The sequence below is a fragment of the Ambystoma mexicanum genome, chromosome 5q, assembly GCF_040938575.1.
Source record: "Ambystoma mexicanum isolate Mex_15411 chromosome 5q, UKY_AmexF1_1, whole genome shotgun sequence".
Taxonomy (NCBI): Eukaryota; Metazoa; Chordata; class Amphibia; order Caudata; family Ambystomatidae; genus Ambystoma; species Ambystoma mexicanum.
This window is the reverse complement of record NC_090933.1, coordinates 346,296,028-346,313,112: the sequence shown is the minus strand read 5'-3', so window position 1 is coordinate 346,313,112 and position 17,085 is coordinate 346,296,028. Positions and strand designations below refer to the sequence as shown.

Genomic DNA, 17,085 nt, shown 5'->3' with positions numbered 1-17,085 from the left:
TTGCACTGATACATTGTAACTGAAGATTACAGACATTAGCAATTAGCACACCAATGATCCCATTTTGTTCTGATGCTTTTATTGATTTTGTTCACTTTTTGTATAAAGCCACTGCTACATCTATGACTTCTAGGGTTGCATTTTAATAGCATATCCATTGTTTGTGATTTCCATGCCCCGATGCCTATTTATTTGTATTAATGGGAGTCCTTCATGTAGACTTCATTCACACACGAAACAGACAACATACATTGCTTCAAATGAACTGAGGTGGTCAGACTCTCAGCAACTGCACTCCTACTTCTTTTTTTTAATCATGGTTTCCAGTACGTGCTTTAGTCCTGATGTTTTTGAAAAATATTGTCACTTAGTTATCCAATTGTTGATTAATGAATGTTGGAGTGAGGACTGAAGTAGTTGCTAATTAACTTTTCTTTCCTATTGGTGGGTTGACTTGTCAGTTACTGCTTTTGATGACTGAATTACCTGCCATTTTGCACATTTGTAAATTAAGGTTCTTTAAATAATGGGATATCCTCTTGCTCATTTTTAACAGGTTGATATAGGAAAGACAAACTGTCTAGATTTTGGAGACCTCCCTTCTGGCAGTTGGAAAGCACTGCCTCTAAAACTGATAAACAAGACCCGGGTTACTGTACCTATCAGGCTCCTTATCAGTGCTGTAAGTACACAAGATTTTAAAGTATTAGTTAATCGGAATTTTTTTTTTAAAGCTTTCATTAAAAGCTATTGTCATTTGCAGTGGATTTAATGCAGCCTCCAAAAACTGCTTTCAGTAGGAAAGGCTCTCATGATTCCTGAACTGAGCCAATTGTTCGGGATTCTGAAAACATCAAGCTTTCTTTACTTGCTGCTTACTTTTTTTTTGTCAGTGTGTATTTGTGATATTCCTGAAGTGTTCTCCACGGTCCCTTATATGATTGAGTTACTATGTAGTTCTAGTGGTTAACACAATTGGACCAGAAGACATTCTAAAATATTTACATCCCCATACTTCAATAGATGTTTGATTTAGTTTACAAATAACATCCTGATAGCACAAAACGGTGTCCTTGAATCATTTCTCATGTTGATATTTCTAGATTAGGTGTGTATGCAATAGTTAACCATTCCCAAAATGTTTAAACTTAGATCGCTTTGTTTTTCTTTATTCTGAATACTTCTGGAATGCAATAAAAACAAGTCTGGTAATTCTCATGTACACATTGTCCACTGGTTCAAAATCTTTCAGAATCACTCATCTGAGGTTCGGAATATTTATTACATAAATCTGTCATATTCATTATCAAGTCAGCAATATTTAACACCCTTGTCTCCCACTGGGGGACCAGTATTGAAACCTGTATTTCTTTGCACTGTCTTGCTTCCTAGACAAACGCGATGCCCCTGTGCTATTCTCCCAGCAGTAGTCCCTGTACGAAGCTACTTGCACAAATCATGGTGACCTAAAAACGCTTTCGTTTTTTTAATGCAGCCTTTCACATGGTAATTTCTTTATTAGGTTTAGTATTGCATAACCTGAAAATTGAATACAATTTGTGTATTGGATAGTCTTAAATGGTTTGGGCCTAATAAAATTAGATCAGTATTCCGAGGCTTAGATTGGTTATGTGGAGGGTGGCCTCAACTCTTCCTGAGCGTCTGCCAATAGTTGTTTGGAATTGGCCATTTCATCTCCGTCGTATATTCTGAGATGGAAAATCTTGTCCCAATATAGACTTTTATTAATCTGTTATTCACTCTAAGTGGCAGATTCGGTTTTGGCTGAATGCAGGGTAAAACGAGTCAATCCGGGGCTTGTTGACAAAACACTTGGGGAACTTGATTGATGTCAGACGATAGAGAAAGCAAATTCATACAAACTATATAGTAGTTTATCGCCCTATAATAAACCATTGGGATATCTACTGCTATATTTTTGGAAGTTTCCCAACCCACTTTTGCTTTGTGAATTCCTCACATTTAGATTAAACATACTATTAACTGGAGAGATTCGAGAGATCAGGGCAAGTAGAGAGAAACAGGAATTTGAAGGGGTGAGATATTGCTCGCTATGCAAAGCCCCTAACATGACAGTCGGGAATATAAATTGAGCTTGTGGGGGATTGCAGTGCTGTGTAAAATATTGTTTGACAGACTTGTATGGAATTCAAGCTACATCAATTTAAAAGATGTGTTTTTTCGAATGGCTTATTGGGAGGAAAAACTGTTGACAATTGCATCATTGAAGCTCTTGGCCCAAGCAGGGATAATCAATATTTTGCAGGGTCAAGCAGTGATCTCTGAACTAACGCAGCAAGTTGGTATAGGAACTATGTTAAAGACTGTTGGCTAAGCTGTCCAATATGATACGGTCTTGGAATTGGCTTCGTATTAAGAAGATTGCAGCCCGATATCGGTTTACGCTTTCTTACTGCGTATTTATTTGTACAGAAGGAAATAGAAACTACTTGCAACTAGATGAAAACATGTCATGGACAGGCTGGGCAATACATTTTACGGCCATATAAGATTGGATTTGCACCGATTTGTACTCCATATTTGCACAAGTGGGAATTCTGATAAGGAATTGTGGGAGTAGGTACTTCTGCTATCCTTTTTTGCTGTATGTGAACATTCGCTCTTCTATGGCAATGTATGGAGGGGAGCAGAAACAAGCGGTGAAAGGTCTGAAAAATCAGTGGAGAATAAAGGCTTGAAAGTTTGTGTTGCACACTTGCGTTGTTGCACAATTAAGTTAGCATATTTGCACATACGTGATCTGAATATATATTTAGTGATGAATTCTGCAAGGTTAGTGTTTTTAGCCCAGTATATGATAATAGGGAATGATGTGTATTTTAATATTGTTGAGACTAGGTTTTCCTTTTGCTTTTCCCTTCTTCAACATGAAAAATTAGGTATTGTAAGTTTAACAATTGTTTATTTTTTTTCTAAATGCATTGTACAAGGTTAACTGGTTTCGACCAGATTCACAATAAATACATTAAAAATAAATAGAATTAGATCTTTAAGTCCTCTGCTTCGCGGCAAATGATCTAGACATATTAAGCCAACTAAAGAAATCAATAGACTGTCCTTCTAGGAATATGAAACGGGTAACCGAGAACCCAGCAACGAGAAAGTCTATGTACTTAAGCTTTTGTCCATTCTCATTCATTTTGCTGAACATCATCCTTTTCTGAAGACTATTCCGCAAAGGGAAAGTTCCAGGATATATTTTGCCCTTTACACCCAAAGTATTCCTGTTATGACTATGCATTTAGTGTATTTGTACATAAAATACACGGGTAACTGTGTGTGGGTCGATATGGTGATATCAGATATCATCCAGCCTTATTACTCAAGCTAGTTTTGCATCTCCTGCATCATCTTCCTTTCTATTTTGTCTTAGTATTTTCTGTTCGGTTGTCACTCATCCTTGTATCTCTTTGAACCATTCTGTTACTGTTGGGTATCACGGATGGCCTCATTAATCCCCAGAAAGATGGTTCAAGGGTTTTTATTTTGAAAACAGTAAACCTTGTTCTAAGCGCTTCCCTATTTAGACCTCCAGTGAGCTCCTACCTCCCTAACCCAGACTTCTATGACCCCAGGTTTGAAAACTAGCAATTGGTAATCCCCTATTATCTAAGCACCCTTGCTACTGCAGCCACCCTCGCATCCACTTTCACAGCTTCAAACTTGAAAACACTATACCACACGCTGACAAGCAGTGCCCCACTGGCACACTAAACCAACTCTGCCACCACTTCTACAAGACTCTGCTCCACCTTCCGACCTGCACCTAGTCTCTCAGTCCACCTCCATCCCTCCTGATCTCAGCCATGGAACCCACACTGTCCTTCACTCTTTTATACTCTTCTATTCCTAGTCCAGTTTCCTCTCCCCTTTGCATTGGTTCCAGTGCTCACCAGACTTACTCCTACATCCCGTCCCCTTTCCTCCATACTGTATGGGCGTCCCTCGCTAGGGACGTGAGACAGAACCTTTTTGACCCGAAAGATCTTCACCTTTAAATTTAGGGGTGCCAATCCTCAGTCCTCTTTTCCACGTCGACTGGAACGGACCGCTTTCACCAGTGCTCCTGGGTTTGGCTTCGGCCTTGTAATTCCATGCGCTCTTCCCCGGATACTGTCTTTTTGTCTTTTAGTCTTTAGTCAGGTACTTGCTCCTAAGGCGCCACGCTCCTCTCCGGCGCATGTCGACGTCGTTGGGCTTCAGCAGGTGTCCAACCTGCGAATGGCTCTTCCCTACACCCAACCCCACGCTCTTTGCCTCCGCTGCCTTGGCCCGACCACGGCTGGGAAGGTTGTACAGCGCGTGACGCGCTTACACTGTGCGCTCCGAAGAACAGGTTCGCTTGATGGAGAGAGCTCTTTGAAGGATGGCCTCCAGAGGGCTTGAAGAACTGCGTCGGACACAAGTCCAGGACCAAGGTAGGGCCACCTTTTTCATCAGCGCCCTACAAGGGCAACTCCTTTCCTAGGAAATGTCAGAGCGGGAGGGACTGTCCAGGTTCCAACACAAGCACAGGTCACAATGCTGTTTCAGCTACCGGCCGCTTGATCCTGCCGGTGAGGTTGCTGAGGGACCGCAAAGTTCTTTCACTGGGTGTCCACCGGACTGGCTACGACCTACTACCGGACAAATGTCTGAGGAGGCGCCTGTACGCAACACTACTGGCGACAAAGCCATGGGCACAACACCTAGCGGGCCCAGTCCTGAGGTGCAGGGTAGGCCTCAAGCTCCACTACCAAGAATCCAGGAGGAGGCCAGGCCCACTGTGGCTAGCACCACAGCACAGGCACGTGGCATGCAGCCTGACAAAATGGCTGCTGCACCAGACAAGATGGCCACTCGTCCAATGCCATCCCTTTCACGGAACAAGCGGGAGAACGAGTTACGAGGTGAGACTGGTCTTTGCCATGTATGTGGCCTACAGCATATCCTTCAGCATCACAGGGCAGATACACCCTCTAGACGGCAAGTCGGAGTACGCCCAGGCCTCAGCAACCTCCGGGCCTTGTTCCCAAGCCACCTAGTGCCCCACAGGCCTGTGAGGACCGTTTTTTTGAAAAATTCCTCACGATTATATCCCCTTCAGATGGGAGGCATACTTCGGGATGCGGTCAGGCACATACTACCTTTGGTCCCACTACCCAGTCATTCCTCCTGTGGCTCCAGTGCCTCAGGCCCCCATGCAGCCCCATCTGCCGACGCTAGGTCCCAATAGGCTGGCTCCTCTGCCTCTGGCAGACCAGGTGGTTCCATACCAGCCTCCACAGCAGCCTCCAGCTCCGGTCAACACACCTCAGCCTTTGGCACCCAGTACTCCTCTGCCCGCTCCGGACCAGCAGGACACCCTGGCGGACACCAATGAGACGGTGCTCCCGGCATGCCGTCTTCAGCCAAGGCACTCCATGAACAACTCACAGGTCTGGCCGAGTACTTGGGTCTTCCACAACTGAGGTCGAACAACCAGAGGCGGGGGTCCTGGCCGAGGTCCTCACTCTACGCCCCGCAGCTAGTACAGGGATTCCGATGCACGACCTTGTCGCCTTTGCCAATAAGGGATGGCTTAAACCCAATTCGGCGTAGCCGAACCAACAGGTGCCTCGATGCCAAGTACATCCAATTGGAGGGGGGATCCACTCTTGCTGTCAGCACACCCTCAACCACACTCTGGTGATTGCTGCGACCTCACTCTACTCGTATCCTCAGTCTTCCTCTGCCACCTCCTCCTCAGCTCTGCCACGGAAGGAGGAGAAGATCTTGGAGACTTATAGAAAGGTCTATTCCAACGCCTCACTGCACCTTCGTCAGTTTAATGCGGATGCCATGCTTGCAGCTCTTAACCAAAGGCTTTGGTGGGAAATAGCTGACTGACTTCCGGAACTTCCAGTGTACAGTCAGGTGTGCTTCAAGGAGGGGCTGGCAGAAGCAAAGATGGTTGCTCAAGACATCATGGAGTCCACAGTGGCACATATTGACACCCCAGTCCGTGCCATCGGCATCGCTGCAGACATGAGGACTGCCTGGCTACGGGCTACCAAATTCAACTCGGACATCCAGGAGCACATATTGGACCTTCCATTCAAGGGTAGCGACCTCTTTCATTCCAACACCGATGAGGAACTTGATAAGAACAGTTCCCAGACTGTGAAATCCTTATCTAGGGTCACGAAGTCCACGCTCAAGACGTACAGCCAGACACATCAGTGTTCCGACAAGGGACACAGCTTCGGCGGGTTACAGGGCTTCCAGGAACGACGGTCCAGGCAGCCGGACAGATCTCCAAGGCAACATCACCTTGGTGATCTCTCACCGCAACTCCCACAGATTGGGACAATAAATCTTTTGGTGGAAATTCAATCAATCATACAGAGTCAGGCAGTGGAAGAAGTCCCAGCCTCCCAGCGGGGCATGGGCTTCTACTCCAGAATTTTCGCCATACACAAGAAGAACCAGGCTGGCCTGAGAGTTGTGTTGGACCTTTCCACCCTGAACCTTTCCCTTCCTCTTCAAAGGTTCAAGATGGTTACCCCAGCGCTTACTGCTGAGACACTGTGCAGGGGAGACTGGATGTGCTCCCTGAATCTGAAGCATGCATACCTACAGGTCCCGATTTGGCAGCCTCATTGGTCCTTCCTAAGGTCAGGATCATGGGCTTTCATTTCCAATACAAGGTTTTACCATTTGGCCTAAATTCAGCCCCTAGGGTCTTTACCCGGCTTATGAATGCAATGGTAGCCTTCTCGGGCCCAGGGGCACCATGTCCATCTGTACCTAGACGACTGGCTCTTCAGGGTGAGATCCCAGGAGGCGGTCCATCACACCTCCGCCCTCATGAAAATGCTACACGAATTGGGATTCCCCATCAATCTCAAGAAGTCACAGCTGGAACCGACGCAGAGTCTAGCATTCCTGGGCCTCATATGGGATACGAGCTCAGAGTTCCCCCCCCCCCCCCCCCCCCTCAGAGGACAAGATCACAGCCATCAAGAAGGCCACAAGTCACTTTCTCAGCAGAAAGGTGACCTCAGCATGGTGGTACCAGCACCTCCTGGGTATCATGTCTTCTGCCAGTGCCTTACACAAGGCTCAAAATGAGATTACAGCTACACTTCGCAGCCTTGTGGAGTCAGGAGCAGGGTTCCCAGGCGGAACTAGTCAGCATTTCTCCCTTTCTACCTCAGGACCTGGTCTGGAGGAGCACGGACTGCATGAGGATAGACAGACCCTTCCGAAAACCAGCACCGCAGGTTACCATCACCATGGACTCTTCCTTGGAGGGCTGGGGAGCCACCCTGGACAACCACAGCACAGCATCCAGAGTTTGGTCTCTTCAGGAACAGGAGGCCGGTATCAATCAATTTGCTAGAGCTGAAGGTCATCTGGCTGGCTCTTAAGCCCTTCCTGCTGCTCATTAGTGGCAAGATGATCCTCATTCAAATGGACAACTCCACCAGCATGTATTAAATCAACAAGCAGGGTGGCACGAGGTCTCTTCTATGCACCCTGCCGGCTTGGCGGACCAACCTCTGATGCACCTTCCACTGGGCCCAGCTCATCTGTCGTGTGGTTCCTGAACAGGTGACATTAAAGCATCTGCATCTTTCGCAGGCTAACCTAGACATCAAACAGGGTGCTAGGAGCAATGCTACTAGGAGCATGTACAAAAGCAAGTAGACTAGGTTTTGCCACTGGACGTCGAATTTCACTTCTTGTGGTCATGGCCAAAGACAAAGGAGACTCGATGCCTCTGTTTAGCATGTGGACTACAGAATGTCTTCAAGGAGGATGGGCACTCAGTGCCTCTACTGCCTACACGCAGATAAATCGCACGTCGAGGAGGCCTGTGCATTCTGCAAGGACATGTCCTCTCATACTATGAAGGACTGTCGCAAGCGACTCGCTGACTGGCTGGAGTCGAAGAGCCCGGCGGCAGGTGAGTCCCGGAAAAGTACTTCTCCGAAGAGAAAATCCGAGCGGTCTTCTAACACCTTTGAGGGCGCGACGGGGGCCCAACATATGGCAAAGCGCAGCGAGTCCATGGGCACTGTGAGAGCCGCTGGTACGGGCTCCTCGGCTGTCAGGCCGGGCGCAACATTCACTGACGCCGTCCACCACGAGCCAACGCTCCGGCTCGATGAAAAGGAAATCTGACAATCCGGGTAAGCTTCTGGAGAAGGCCTGGTCTGTTCCGATGGAGAAAGCCAAGTGGGAGCGAGCCAGGTTCACCAGGCTAAGGCTTCGATTGAGGGAGTGGTAGCGTCCCAGGCAAAGACGGCTGAGGCGGCCCCAGTAGAGACGACCCCCAAGCCAAGAGTTTCACTTCCCAGCCTGAGGGAATAGTCTTTCATGCCCATGGGGAAGACCCCCCTGAAGCCCCTGGGCGAGAAGTGGGGGGGGGGGGGGGGGATGCAGGACTATATCTCCTCCGAGGATGAGCTTGCGGGCCTCTTGTCAGTTCTTGACAAGAAGTTCGACGTCAGATCCTATGGGAAAGATCTGGATGAGGCAGATGTGGAGAGCGACGGAGGAGACAAGGAGGAACGGCAGATCGATGAGGAACGGCATATTGATGAGGAACCAAAGGACACTACGCCGCTGCAGACACTCCCGTCGCAACCGCTACCTCCACCGGCGGACAGGTCAGAGGACATCTTATTAGCCTTGCACACACTGTGCACAGAGATCAGGACACGTATGCCTTTGCCTCCGGCGGGCGATCCAGCGGCACCTGGACCGTCTGGGAGCCCTGCTTCCAAGCAAAGGCAGGTCCATCCCCCCCCGCCCTTCCATCTTTCACCTCCATCCCCTCCACTGAGGAACGAGACGGAGACGGATGACCGCAGCGACGACGGAACTGATATCCCGTCGCCCCCACCCCGGGCTTCCCCTCCTGACGAAATTGGCTCCTTTCATGCCATTATTGCTAGGGCCTAACACCTTTTCAGCTATGCCCCAAAGAGCGGAAGGAGGGATTACTTTCTCAGCAACGAGAGGCCAAGAGGAAGACTGTGCTCTCGGTCCCTCTGTTGGACGACATCTGGGACGAGAGGCTGGCCCTCCTGAAAAACCCATCCTCTGCCCCGGCAAAGAAGGACTGGTATGAGGAAAAAGTACCGGGTTCCAGACTCTCCACCGATGTGCCTCAGAGCGCAGCTGTCCCCGGACTCTGTGGTCTCCGAGGCGGCCAAGAAGAAATCAGCTGGGGCGACGGCATCGACTTCCACTTCCCCGCCGGACAGCGAGGGGAAGAAGCTGGACACCATGGGATGTCGGGTCATTTCGTCTACGGCGGCGGCGGCGACCATAAAGGCGGCCTGCTACGATAGGGAGCTGTGGTTTAAAATCGCCCCCCTCCTGGACTTCCTCCCAGATGACAAGAGGGCGGAAGCCCTAGAAATATTGCAAGAAGGCGAGGTGGCTTCGGACCACGCCATCACGTTGGCCACGGGCATCGCCGACACCAGCTTCCGCCAGATGGGCAACAGCTTTTGCCTTCTGTTAGGCAGAATCCTGTGCAGTTCCCTTGGGGAACACTGCAAAAAGATTAAGACTACAGGAGCAAGCAGTAAACCCAATTGGTAGCAGTCTGCACCACCCAGATTTACCTGGTAGCTGTGGTGGAGCAGTCGGACTTCTCTCAAGAAGAGTAGGGCAGTATATAGAGTATACACAATAGGGCTAAAAACACAGTAGAGCAAACAAACACTGACCAGAGCTTTGTATCAAAAGTATATAATTATTTATTTAAAACACACTTTAGGCAATACACTAGCACTCTAAATCAAAAGCAAGTTAAAACACAGTCAGGTAAAGTATACACACCTCCCTTGATAACTATCAGACAAGTCAGAGTTAAAACACCACGATTTGTTAAAACAGATGTGAGCGTGTAACCTAGATGGCACTCCAATAGTAAGTTAAAGGGAGTGAAAAAGGCAGAGCATAGAAATAAAACAGCTCCCAACACTTTTAGGGGTTCTCAGCAAGGGATTAAAGGAAGTATGCACTGTAGAGCCAAAGTTCATCGGCCAGGCCCACTTTAAATGGAGCAAAGCAAAATGTGCCCAGGATCATACAGTTTAAAATGCACTAAAAGTCTTTGTAGAATGTTCAAAAGAGGTTGGGGTGATTCAAGAAGTTAAAGTTAGAAGGTCTGGCGCCAACCTAGTTGGAAAGCCAAGTATTTATTAAGGATTAACTTTCGCAAAACGAAGAAAGGGTGGCCAGGCAGAACACAGTACCTTAAAGAGAGAGGAAGCTCCAGCGGTGGCAGTTGTTCCTGGCATTGGTTGCAGTTTGTTGTTTCGACCAGGGGAAGAGAGGATCTTGAGGAGGAAACGTGGAGTCGATGCACTGCACTGGGATGAAACCAGCCGCGGAGTTTGTCGGTAAAAGGTGCGTTCCTTTTATTCGCGGTCAAAGTGGTGAAGCTTGGCTATCCGGCCGCCGGGGGTGCTTGGCACGGGCGATTCGACCAAGAGACGTCTTTGGAAGGTGAAAGCGGTGAACTGGTTGATCCCACCAGCTCAAAGGAAGAAGACTCGACCAGCAGAAGATCTTCTCTTGTCGTTGGGAAAGTGGTGAGTTCATTGTAGCAGGGCTTCACCGGTGGTGTCGTCGTTGCAGATGGCTCAGCTTCCCTCTTCGGATTCTTAGGTCCTGTGGCGACTTCCGAAGTTCCAGTCCCAAAAGCCCTTCTTTTATGCAGAAAAACCCCCACTCAACAGCCTAGTTGTCACTCAAACATGTTAAGTGGTGAGCCGGGCAGCTCACCACTGGCCCAATCAAAATAGAGTGCGACTTGAGTTGCTAAGGCAACACAGTCCAGGGTGCCAATTCCCCTCCCCACACATCCTGTGGAACCCAGACAGAGTGGCACCATTTGGAGGGCTTCTGTGGAGAAGCCCGCCAAAAAGTGGAGCAAAGGACTCGACCTTGGTTAGACTTACAGAGACGGACACGAATGCCATTTTAGAAAAGAGTTCTGGCAAAAAGACCCAACCGTGGATTTAATATTAAATAAATAAACCGGCGGATCTTTAACATTGCACCAAAACAGTGGTGCGTTTAAAATCAATGGGAAAATCCCATAGGAAATATTCCAGTGGAATATTTTGTGTGGTAACCACTGCCACCAGCCAGAAACTCGACAAGGGGGGACTGGACAGAGCCCCCTTGAGAACAGACCCAGGGGCAATCAAATTAACCCCTTCCAGTACGTCCACAATATGATGGTTTGTACTGGTTCTGTTCACAATTTAGGACTAGTAAAGCCAATGGTGGCTTTACATGCCCTGGGAGACAGTAGTCAGTCCCAGAGCATGGAGTCTATGTTTGGGGTCACTATGACACCCCTGTGTTACTGCACTGAGGGTGCTGTGTAACACATACACTAAAAAAAACAGATGATACCCTATGGAGTAAAAGACCCCATAGCCCATAAGCACACAAAGTCAAAGACATACCTCAAATCATGCCTAAGAGTGGGAGGAAAAGAGTCTCACTCTTGGCAGGAGAAAAAAATCAAACCTCAAAAATCCAGCAAAGATGCTGGGGGACACACTAGGTTTGGGAAATTAGCCTTATAAGAGAATTCTCCCTAACACCTTCGCCGGCGGGGCTGGCTCAGGACCACAGACTTCTGTTAGGACGTTCAGACAAGGGTACTGGACATGCCCTTCGATGGGAACAACTTGTTCGGCAAGGCAGTAGACGAGTCATTGCAGGCCATCGAGGCAGACACCGAGATGGCCCGTGCCTTGGGCACGCTCCATCGACGGCTGTCCTTTTGGCCCTCCGGAGGCAAGTCACAAGGTGCCTCCAAAGGATTCAGCGGCAGCTCTTCTTCATACCATCAGGCGGCCCGTTCTTCATCGCAGGAAGCCTACAGAGGCTGCAACAAGGCCGGTGGACATTGTCATCGTTGCCAAGCTGCCCAAGGTGGTAAGGCCTTGGCGAAACAGGACTGAACCGGCCGTGATGTTGGGCCCCCACCCATGCACCCCAGTGGGAGGCTGACTGACTACCTTTGTCAGCGCGTGGAAATCCATCTCCACCGATCGTTGGGTGCTGGATGCCCTGGTCCACGGCTTGACTCTGGAGTTCCAAAGGAAGTGTCCCTGTTTTCAACCTGTGGCCAGGAAAGAAAACCACATTGCTCAACTACTTCTGGAGGCACGAGCAATGCTAAAAAAAGGGCGCAATAGAGCACGTGCCGAAGAGGCTCCGGGGCTCCTGAGTATACTCGCGGTACTTCCTCGTTCGAAAGAAGACCGGTGGCTGGCGACCCATCCTAGATCTCTGCCGCCTCAACAAATACATAAAATCCCAGAAGTTCCGGATGGTCACCCTTCAGCAAGTGCTGGGACAGCTGGACCTGGAGTATGCCTAATTCTACATCACCATTCACAAGGGGCATCAAAGGTTTCTGTGCTTCGTGGTTCAAGGCCGGCACTACCAGTTCAAGGCCCTCCCCTTTCGGTCTGAAGCCAGCCCCAAGGGTCTTCACCAAGTGCCTGGCACCGGTGGCGGCGCTGCTGCTCCTGCAGGGGATCCACGTCTACCCCTACCTGGACGATTGGCTCATCCGAGCGAAGTCAAAGGAACTCTCCGTCGGACACACAGCGAGGACCGGTCGCCTACTCACGGAACTGGGGTTCTCGATGAACTATGCAAAGTCCTGCTTGGAGCCATCTCAGGACGCCCAGTTCCTGGGAGCCAGACTCAACACAGTAGCGCGCCTCGCCACACCGTCGGAGAACAGGATAAAGGCCATCCTGTGCAAGGTACAACGGCTGTTGACCATGAAGGGTTGCCAGGATGAGGTCCATTAAGTCCCTGCTCGGCATGATGTCATCATCCATCTACCTCGTTCGGCTGTGCAGACTGCGGATGCGGCCGCTGCAGGAGTTCCTTGACCCCTGTTGGATGCAGGTGACGGGAAGCTTCGAGGACAAGATCGCCCTCAACGAGACCTTCTGTCGGGTGATTCTATGGTGGGGGGTCCGCGCACATCTAGCGACGGGCACAGACCTCCAGACCCCGGTGCATCAGGAGACGGTGACAACGGACGCCTCCCTGGAGGGATGGGGCGCACACACAGGAAATCTCCAAGCAAGTGGCCTTTGGCTTCCGGAGGAGAAGTCGTTGCACATCAATGTCCTGTAACTCCAGGCCGTGTTTTGGGTCCTCAAGTCATTCCTCCCGTCCCTCAGGGGCAAGGTGGTGCGGGTCTTCACCTACAACTCCATGACGATGGTCTACATTCGGAAGCAGGGGGGGACCAGATCCCCTGCTCTCTCAGAGAAAGCGCAGGATCTATGGCACTAGGCCGTTGCCCAAGGGATGTTCTGGTACGCTTTCATCTGGCAGGACAGAAGAACACTGTCGCCGACTCACTCAGCAGGGAGCTGCGCTCTTGCCACGAGTGGGAACTTCGGCAGGATCAGGTGGACCTACTGTTTCGACGATGGGGCAACCCCCAGATCGATCTATTTGTGACAGCGACGAACTCCAAGAGCTGTAGGTTCACCAGCAGGTTATCCAAGCTGGGGAGCATGGGGGATGCATTCTCATTCCCCTGGGACGGCCTGTTTCCCTATGCATTCCTACCGTTGCTGTTGCTCCTCCGACTCATCAGTCAACTCAGACGGTCCCGGTGCAGGATGATCCTCTTCGCACCTGCGTGGCTGAGGCAGATATGGTACCTGGACCTTCTGGACATGTCAGCGTCCCTTCCAGTCAAGCTTCCGGCGGACGCAGATCTTCTCACCAGGGAAGGAGGTGCGATCCTGCACCATGACCCGTCGTCGCTGAACCTGCAGGCCTGGCTACTGCAGCGTTGGAGATTGGAGGATATGAGATCCCGGCGGACTGCAAGGAGGTACTTGCCAAGTCCAGGGCTGCTTCGACTCTTAAGTACTACGGACATAAATGGAAGAGGTTCACCGTCCGGTGCCGTGCACAGAAGATAAACCCTCGACCGATTATGGCCCTTCAAGTGCTGCCGTACTTGCTGTTGCTGGCCAAGGCAGGGCTGGCGCAAGCCTCTATCAAGATCCATCTCCCGCTACACCAGAACTCCTGGACGATGCTCGCTGTGTTCGCATCGCCTAGTTAAGGAGTTCCTATGCTCGTTCCCCCCCGGTGAGGTCTCCGGTCCCGGTGTGAGAGCTCAATGTGGTGCTGACTAGGCTCCTGGGTCCCCCGTTCGAGCCTCTTCATTCGGCACCTCTGAAATTCCTTTCGTGGAAGACGGCGTTCCTGAAGGCCATCACCTCCGCACGACGAGTGGGAGAGATCCAGGCCCTCTCCTGTAAGCCGCCGTACTTTACTTTCCACGCAACAAGGGTCGTGCTGAGGACGCACACCTCCTTCATGCCCAAGGTGCTGTCGGACTTGCATCTCAACAAGCCCTTGGTGGTAACTGTTTTCTTCCCGTCGCTGGGTGAGAGGACTTTGCACTTGCTGGATGTGGCTAGAGCGCTGAAGTTCTACGTGGACCGCACAAAGAGTTTTTGGCTGTTTGTGAACTTTGGCCCTGTGAACCAGGGGAAGACCCTCTCCAAGTCTCCATTTCCAGGTGGCACTCTGGCTCCATCACATACTGTCACCGGTTTACAAACCGACCGTTACCTGGCCGTCCGAAAGCCCATTCAACCAGAGGGATCACTGCAACTACAGCGTTCCTGTCCAGTGTGCCCCTGCTGGACATCTGCAGTGCTGCTACGTGGAGCTCGACGCACACCTTCTCGAGATTCTACTGGTGTCGATCGGGTTTCCAGGAAGCAGTCCAGAGTCGGCCGAGCAGTGCTGTGCAACCTGTTCGCCTGAAGGTGAGCCTGGAGAGGAGTAGAGATGCTTAATGTTGAGTTGTTCTCCAGCATGGGGTCTGGCATGGATTCACATGCTCATGAATATTCCCCGTCAGGCCGGGAATCCTTGGTATAGAAAAAAATCAGTATCGGTTTCGTTACTGATCTGTCTTTCTTAGTAGTAACCAATCACTGCTCTCTGGGTCATACTGCCCCCAGCCAATGACTGCCCTCTCCCTAAGCCCCGCCTCTGGCAGCCATCCTCAGATTTTTACTGCACGTTCAAGTGTTGGGAGGCCTCGTGCTGTAGCTGTCGAGCTTTTGCTGCGTTTTCACGCTTTTTCAGATTTTTCTCATTTTTCAGTTAAATAGAGCCTCAGGCTCCACCATTTCTACATCCGATCAACGGGGTTCCGTTTCGGTGTTTTCTACGCCCCTCAAGGGTGAAGATTTCGTCGAGTTACGCTTTTGGAGGATTCCAGAAGTTCCGAGGCCTACCCCGGACATGGCCCAGGAGAAAGGAAGCTCGACGCCCGGGAAGCTGTTCAGGACCTGCCCTGGATGCCAGCTTCAGAATGTTTTCAAGGAGGACGAGCATTCGTTATGCCTCTACTGTCTCCATGAGGACAAGACACACACGGAGAAGGACTGTGCGTTTTGTGGGAACATGTCGGAGCTGACCATGAAGGATCGCCACCTCCGTCTCGCCAACTGGCTGGAAGGGAAGAGCCCGTCAGGCGAGAAGAAAAAGAAGTTCGAGCGGTCTTCTAAGTCCTGTGAGGGTGCCCCGGCGACGGGGGCCCAACAAAAGGCCAAGCACTGCAAGTCCGCGGGCACCGGGAGCGCCGAACGGTCGGGCTCCTTGGCTGCCAGGCAGGGTGCATCCTCCCCGGCGCCATCAACCACGAGCCAAAGCTCTGGCTCGGGTAAGAGGAAGTCGAGAACCCGGCAAAGCTTCTGGAGAGGCCCCGGTTGATCTCGAAGATTCCGGCAGAGGGGGAGCGAGGCTCGGACCCTCCCCCCAAGGTGAAGGCCCCAGGCGTACAGAAGGTGAGGAGGGCCATAATTCACCCTGCTAAGACCTCGATTGAGGATGTTGCAGCAGCCCTGGCTCAGCCTGTCGAGGCTACGACAGTGGAGGCGACCTCAGGACCCAGAGTCTCCCTGCCACCGCGGAGGGAGTCGTCTTTCAGGCCCATTGAGAAGACCCACACAAAGTCCTCGTTGGAAAAGGTGGGGGAGGGGCAGGTGGCCATCGTGGATACGGACACGACCTCTGAAGAAGAGCTCATCGAAGTAGTGGAAGAGGCCCAGCCCATCGGGAGGGATCCCGACGAGGGCGACAAGAGCAACGGTGTCGCCGACGAGGTTCCTCAAGAGCCCTCGTGCCCATCGTTTCCGGCGCCGCAGGACACTTCGGCGGCCATTTTGTCAGCGATTCAGTCCTTATGCTCGGAGATAAGGACAAGGTTGCCCCTCCCCCCGACGGAGGTACCTGAGCCAGACCCGACGGGGGAACCGGAGCCAGGACCTTTGGAAAGTCCACCGCATAAGAGGACGACACATCCTACGCCACCTCTCCCACCTCTGCGGCCTGCTCTGCCTTCCCCCCGGTCTACTACCCACGGGGATGATACAGGCACGGACACGGCTACGACAGGTACAGATGACGACTGAGGCGATGACGGGACGTGTCCCCCGTCGCCCCCTGCTCGGGCGTCCCCGCCCGACGAGATTGGATCCTTTCATGCCATGATTTCCAGGGCATCCGAGCTCTTCCAGCTCTGCCGAGAAGAAAAGAAGCAAGGGTTCCTTTACCAACGGCGCGAGGCTAAAAGGAAGACGGTCCTCGCCGTACCACTTCTTAATGACATCTGGGATGAGGGGCTCGCTCTCCTCAAGAACCCTGCCATGGCGCCGGCAAAGAGGGACCCGTACGTGAAGAAGTACCGGGTCCCGACGCTGCCCCCTTGTGCCTTCGGGCGCAACCTACCCCGGATTCGGACGGCGAGGGCAGGAAGCTGGACACGATGGGACGACGGGTCATCTCATCCGCAGCGACGACTATCAAGGCGGCCAAAGCCCTGGCTATCGTAGCCCGCTACAACAGGGAGTTGTGGTTCAAAATCACCCCTCTGTTGGACTTCCTTCTGGACGCCAAAAGGGCTAAGGGCCTTGAAATCCTACAGGAAGGTGAGATTGCTTCGGACCACGCCATCACGGTGGCAACGGA

The 17,085-nt window shown here is 51.2% G+C and overlaps 1 protein-coding gene across 5 annotated transcripts in view; it reads left to right on the top strand.

Moving 5' to 3' along the window:
- Nucleotides 1–17,085, top strand: part of CEP192 (centrosomal protein 192) — a 2,773,731-nt gene that overhangs the window by 1,346,366 nt on the left and 1,410,280 nt on the right. For all 5 annotated transcript variants that reach the window (XM_069620824.1, XM_069620822.1, XM_069620821.1 and 2 more), the window contains one exon: nucleotides 557–682. In XM_069620824.1, coding sequence (XP_069476925.1) covers nucleotides 557–682 — 126 coding nt within the window. The remainder of the gene's footprint in view (nucleotides 1–556; nucleotides 683–17,085) is intronic.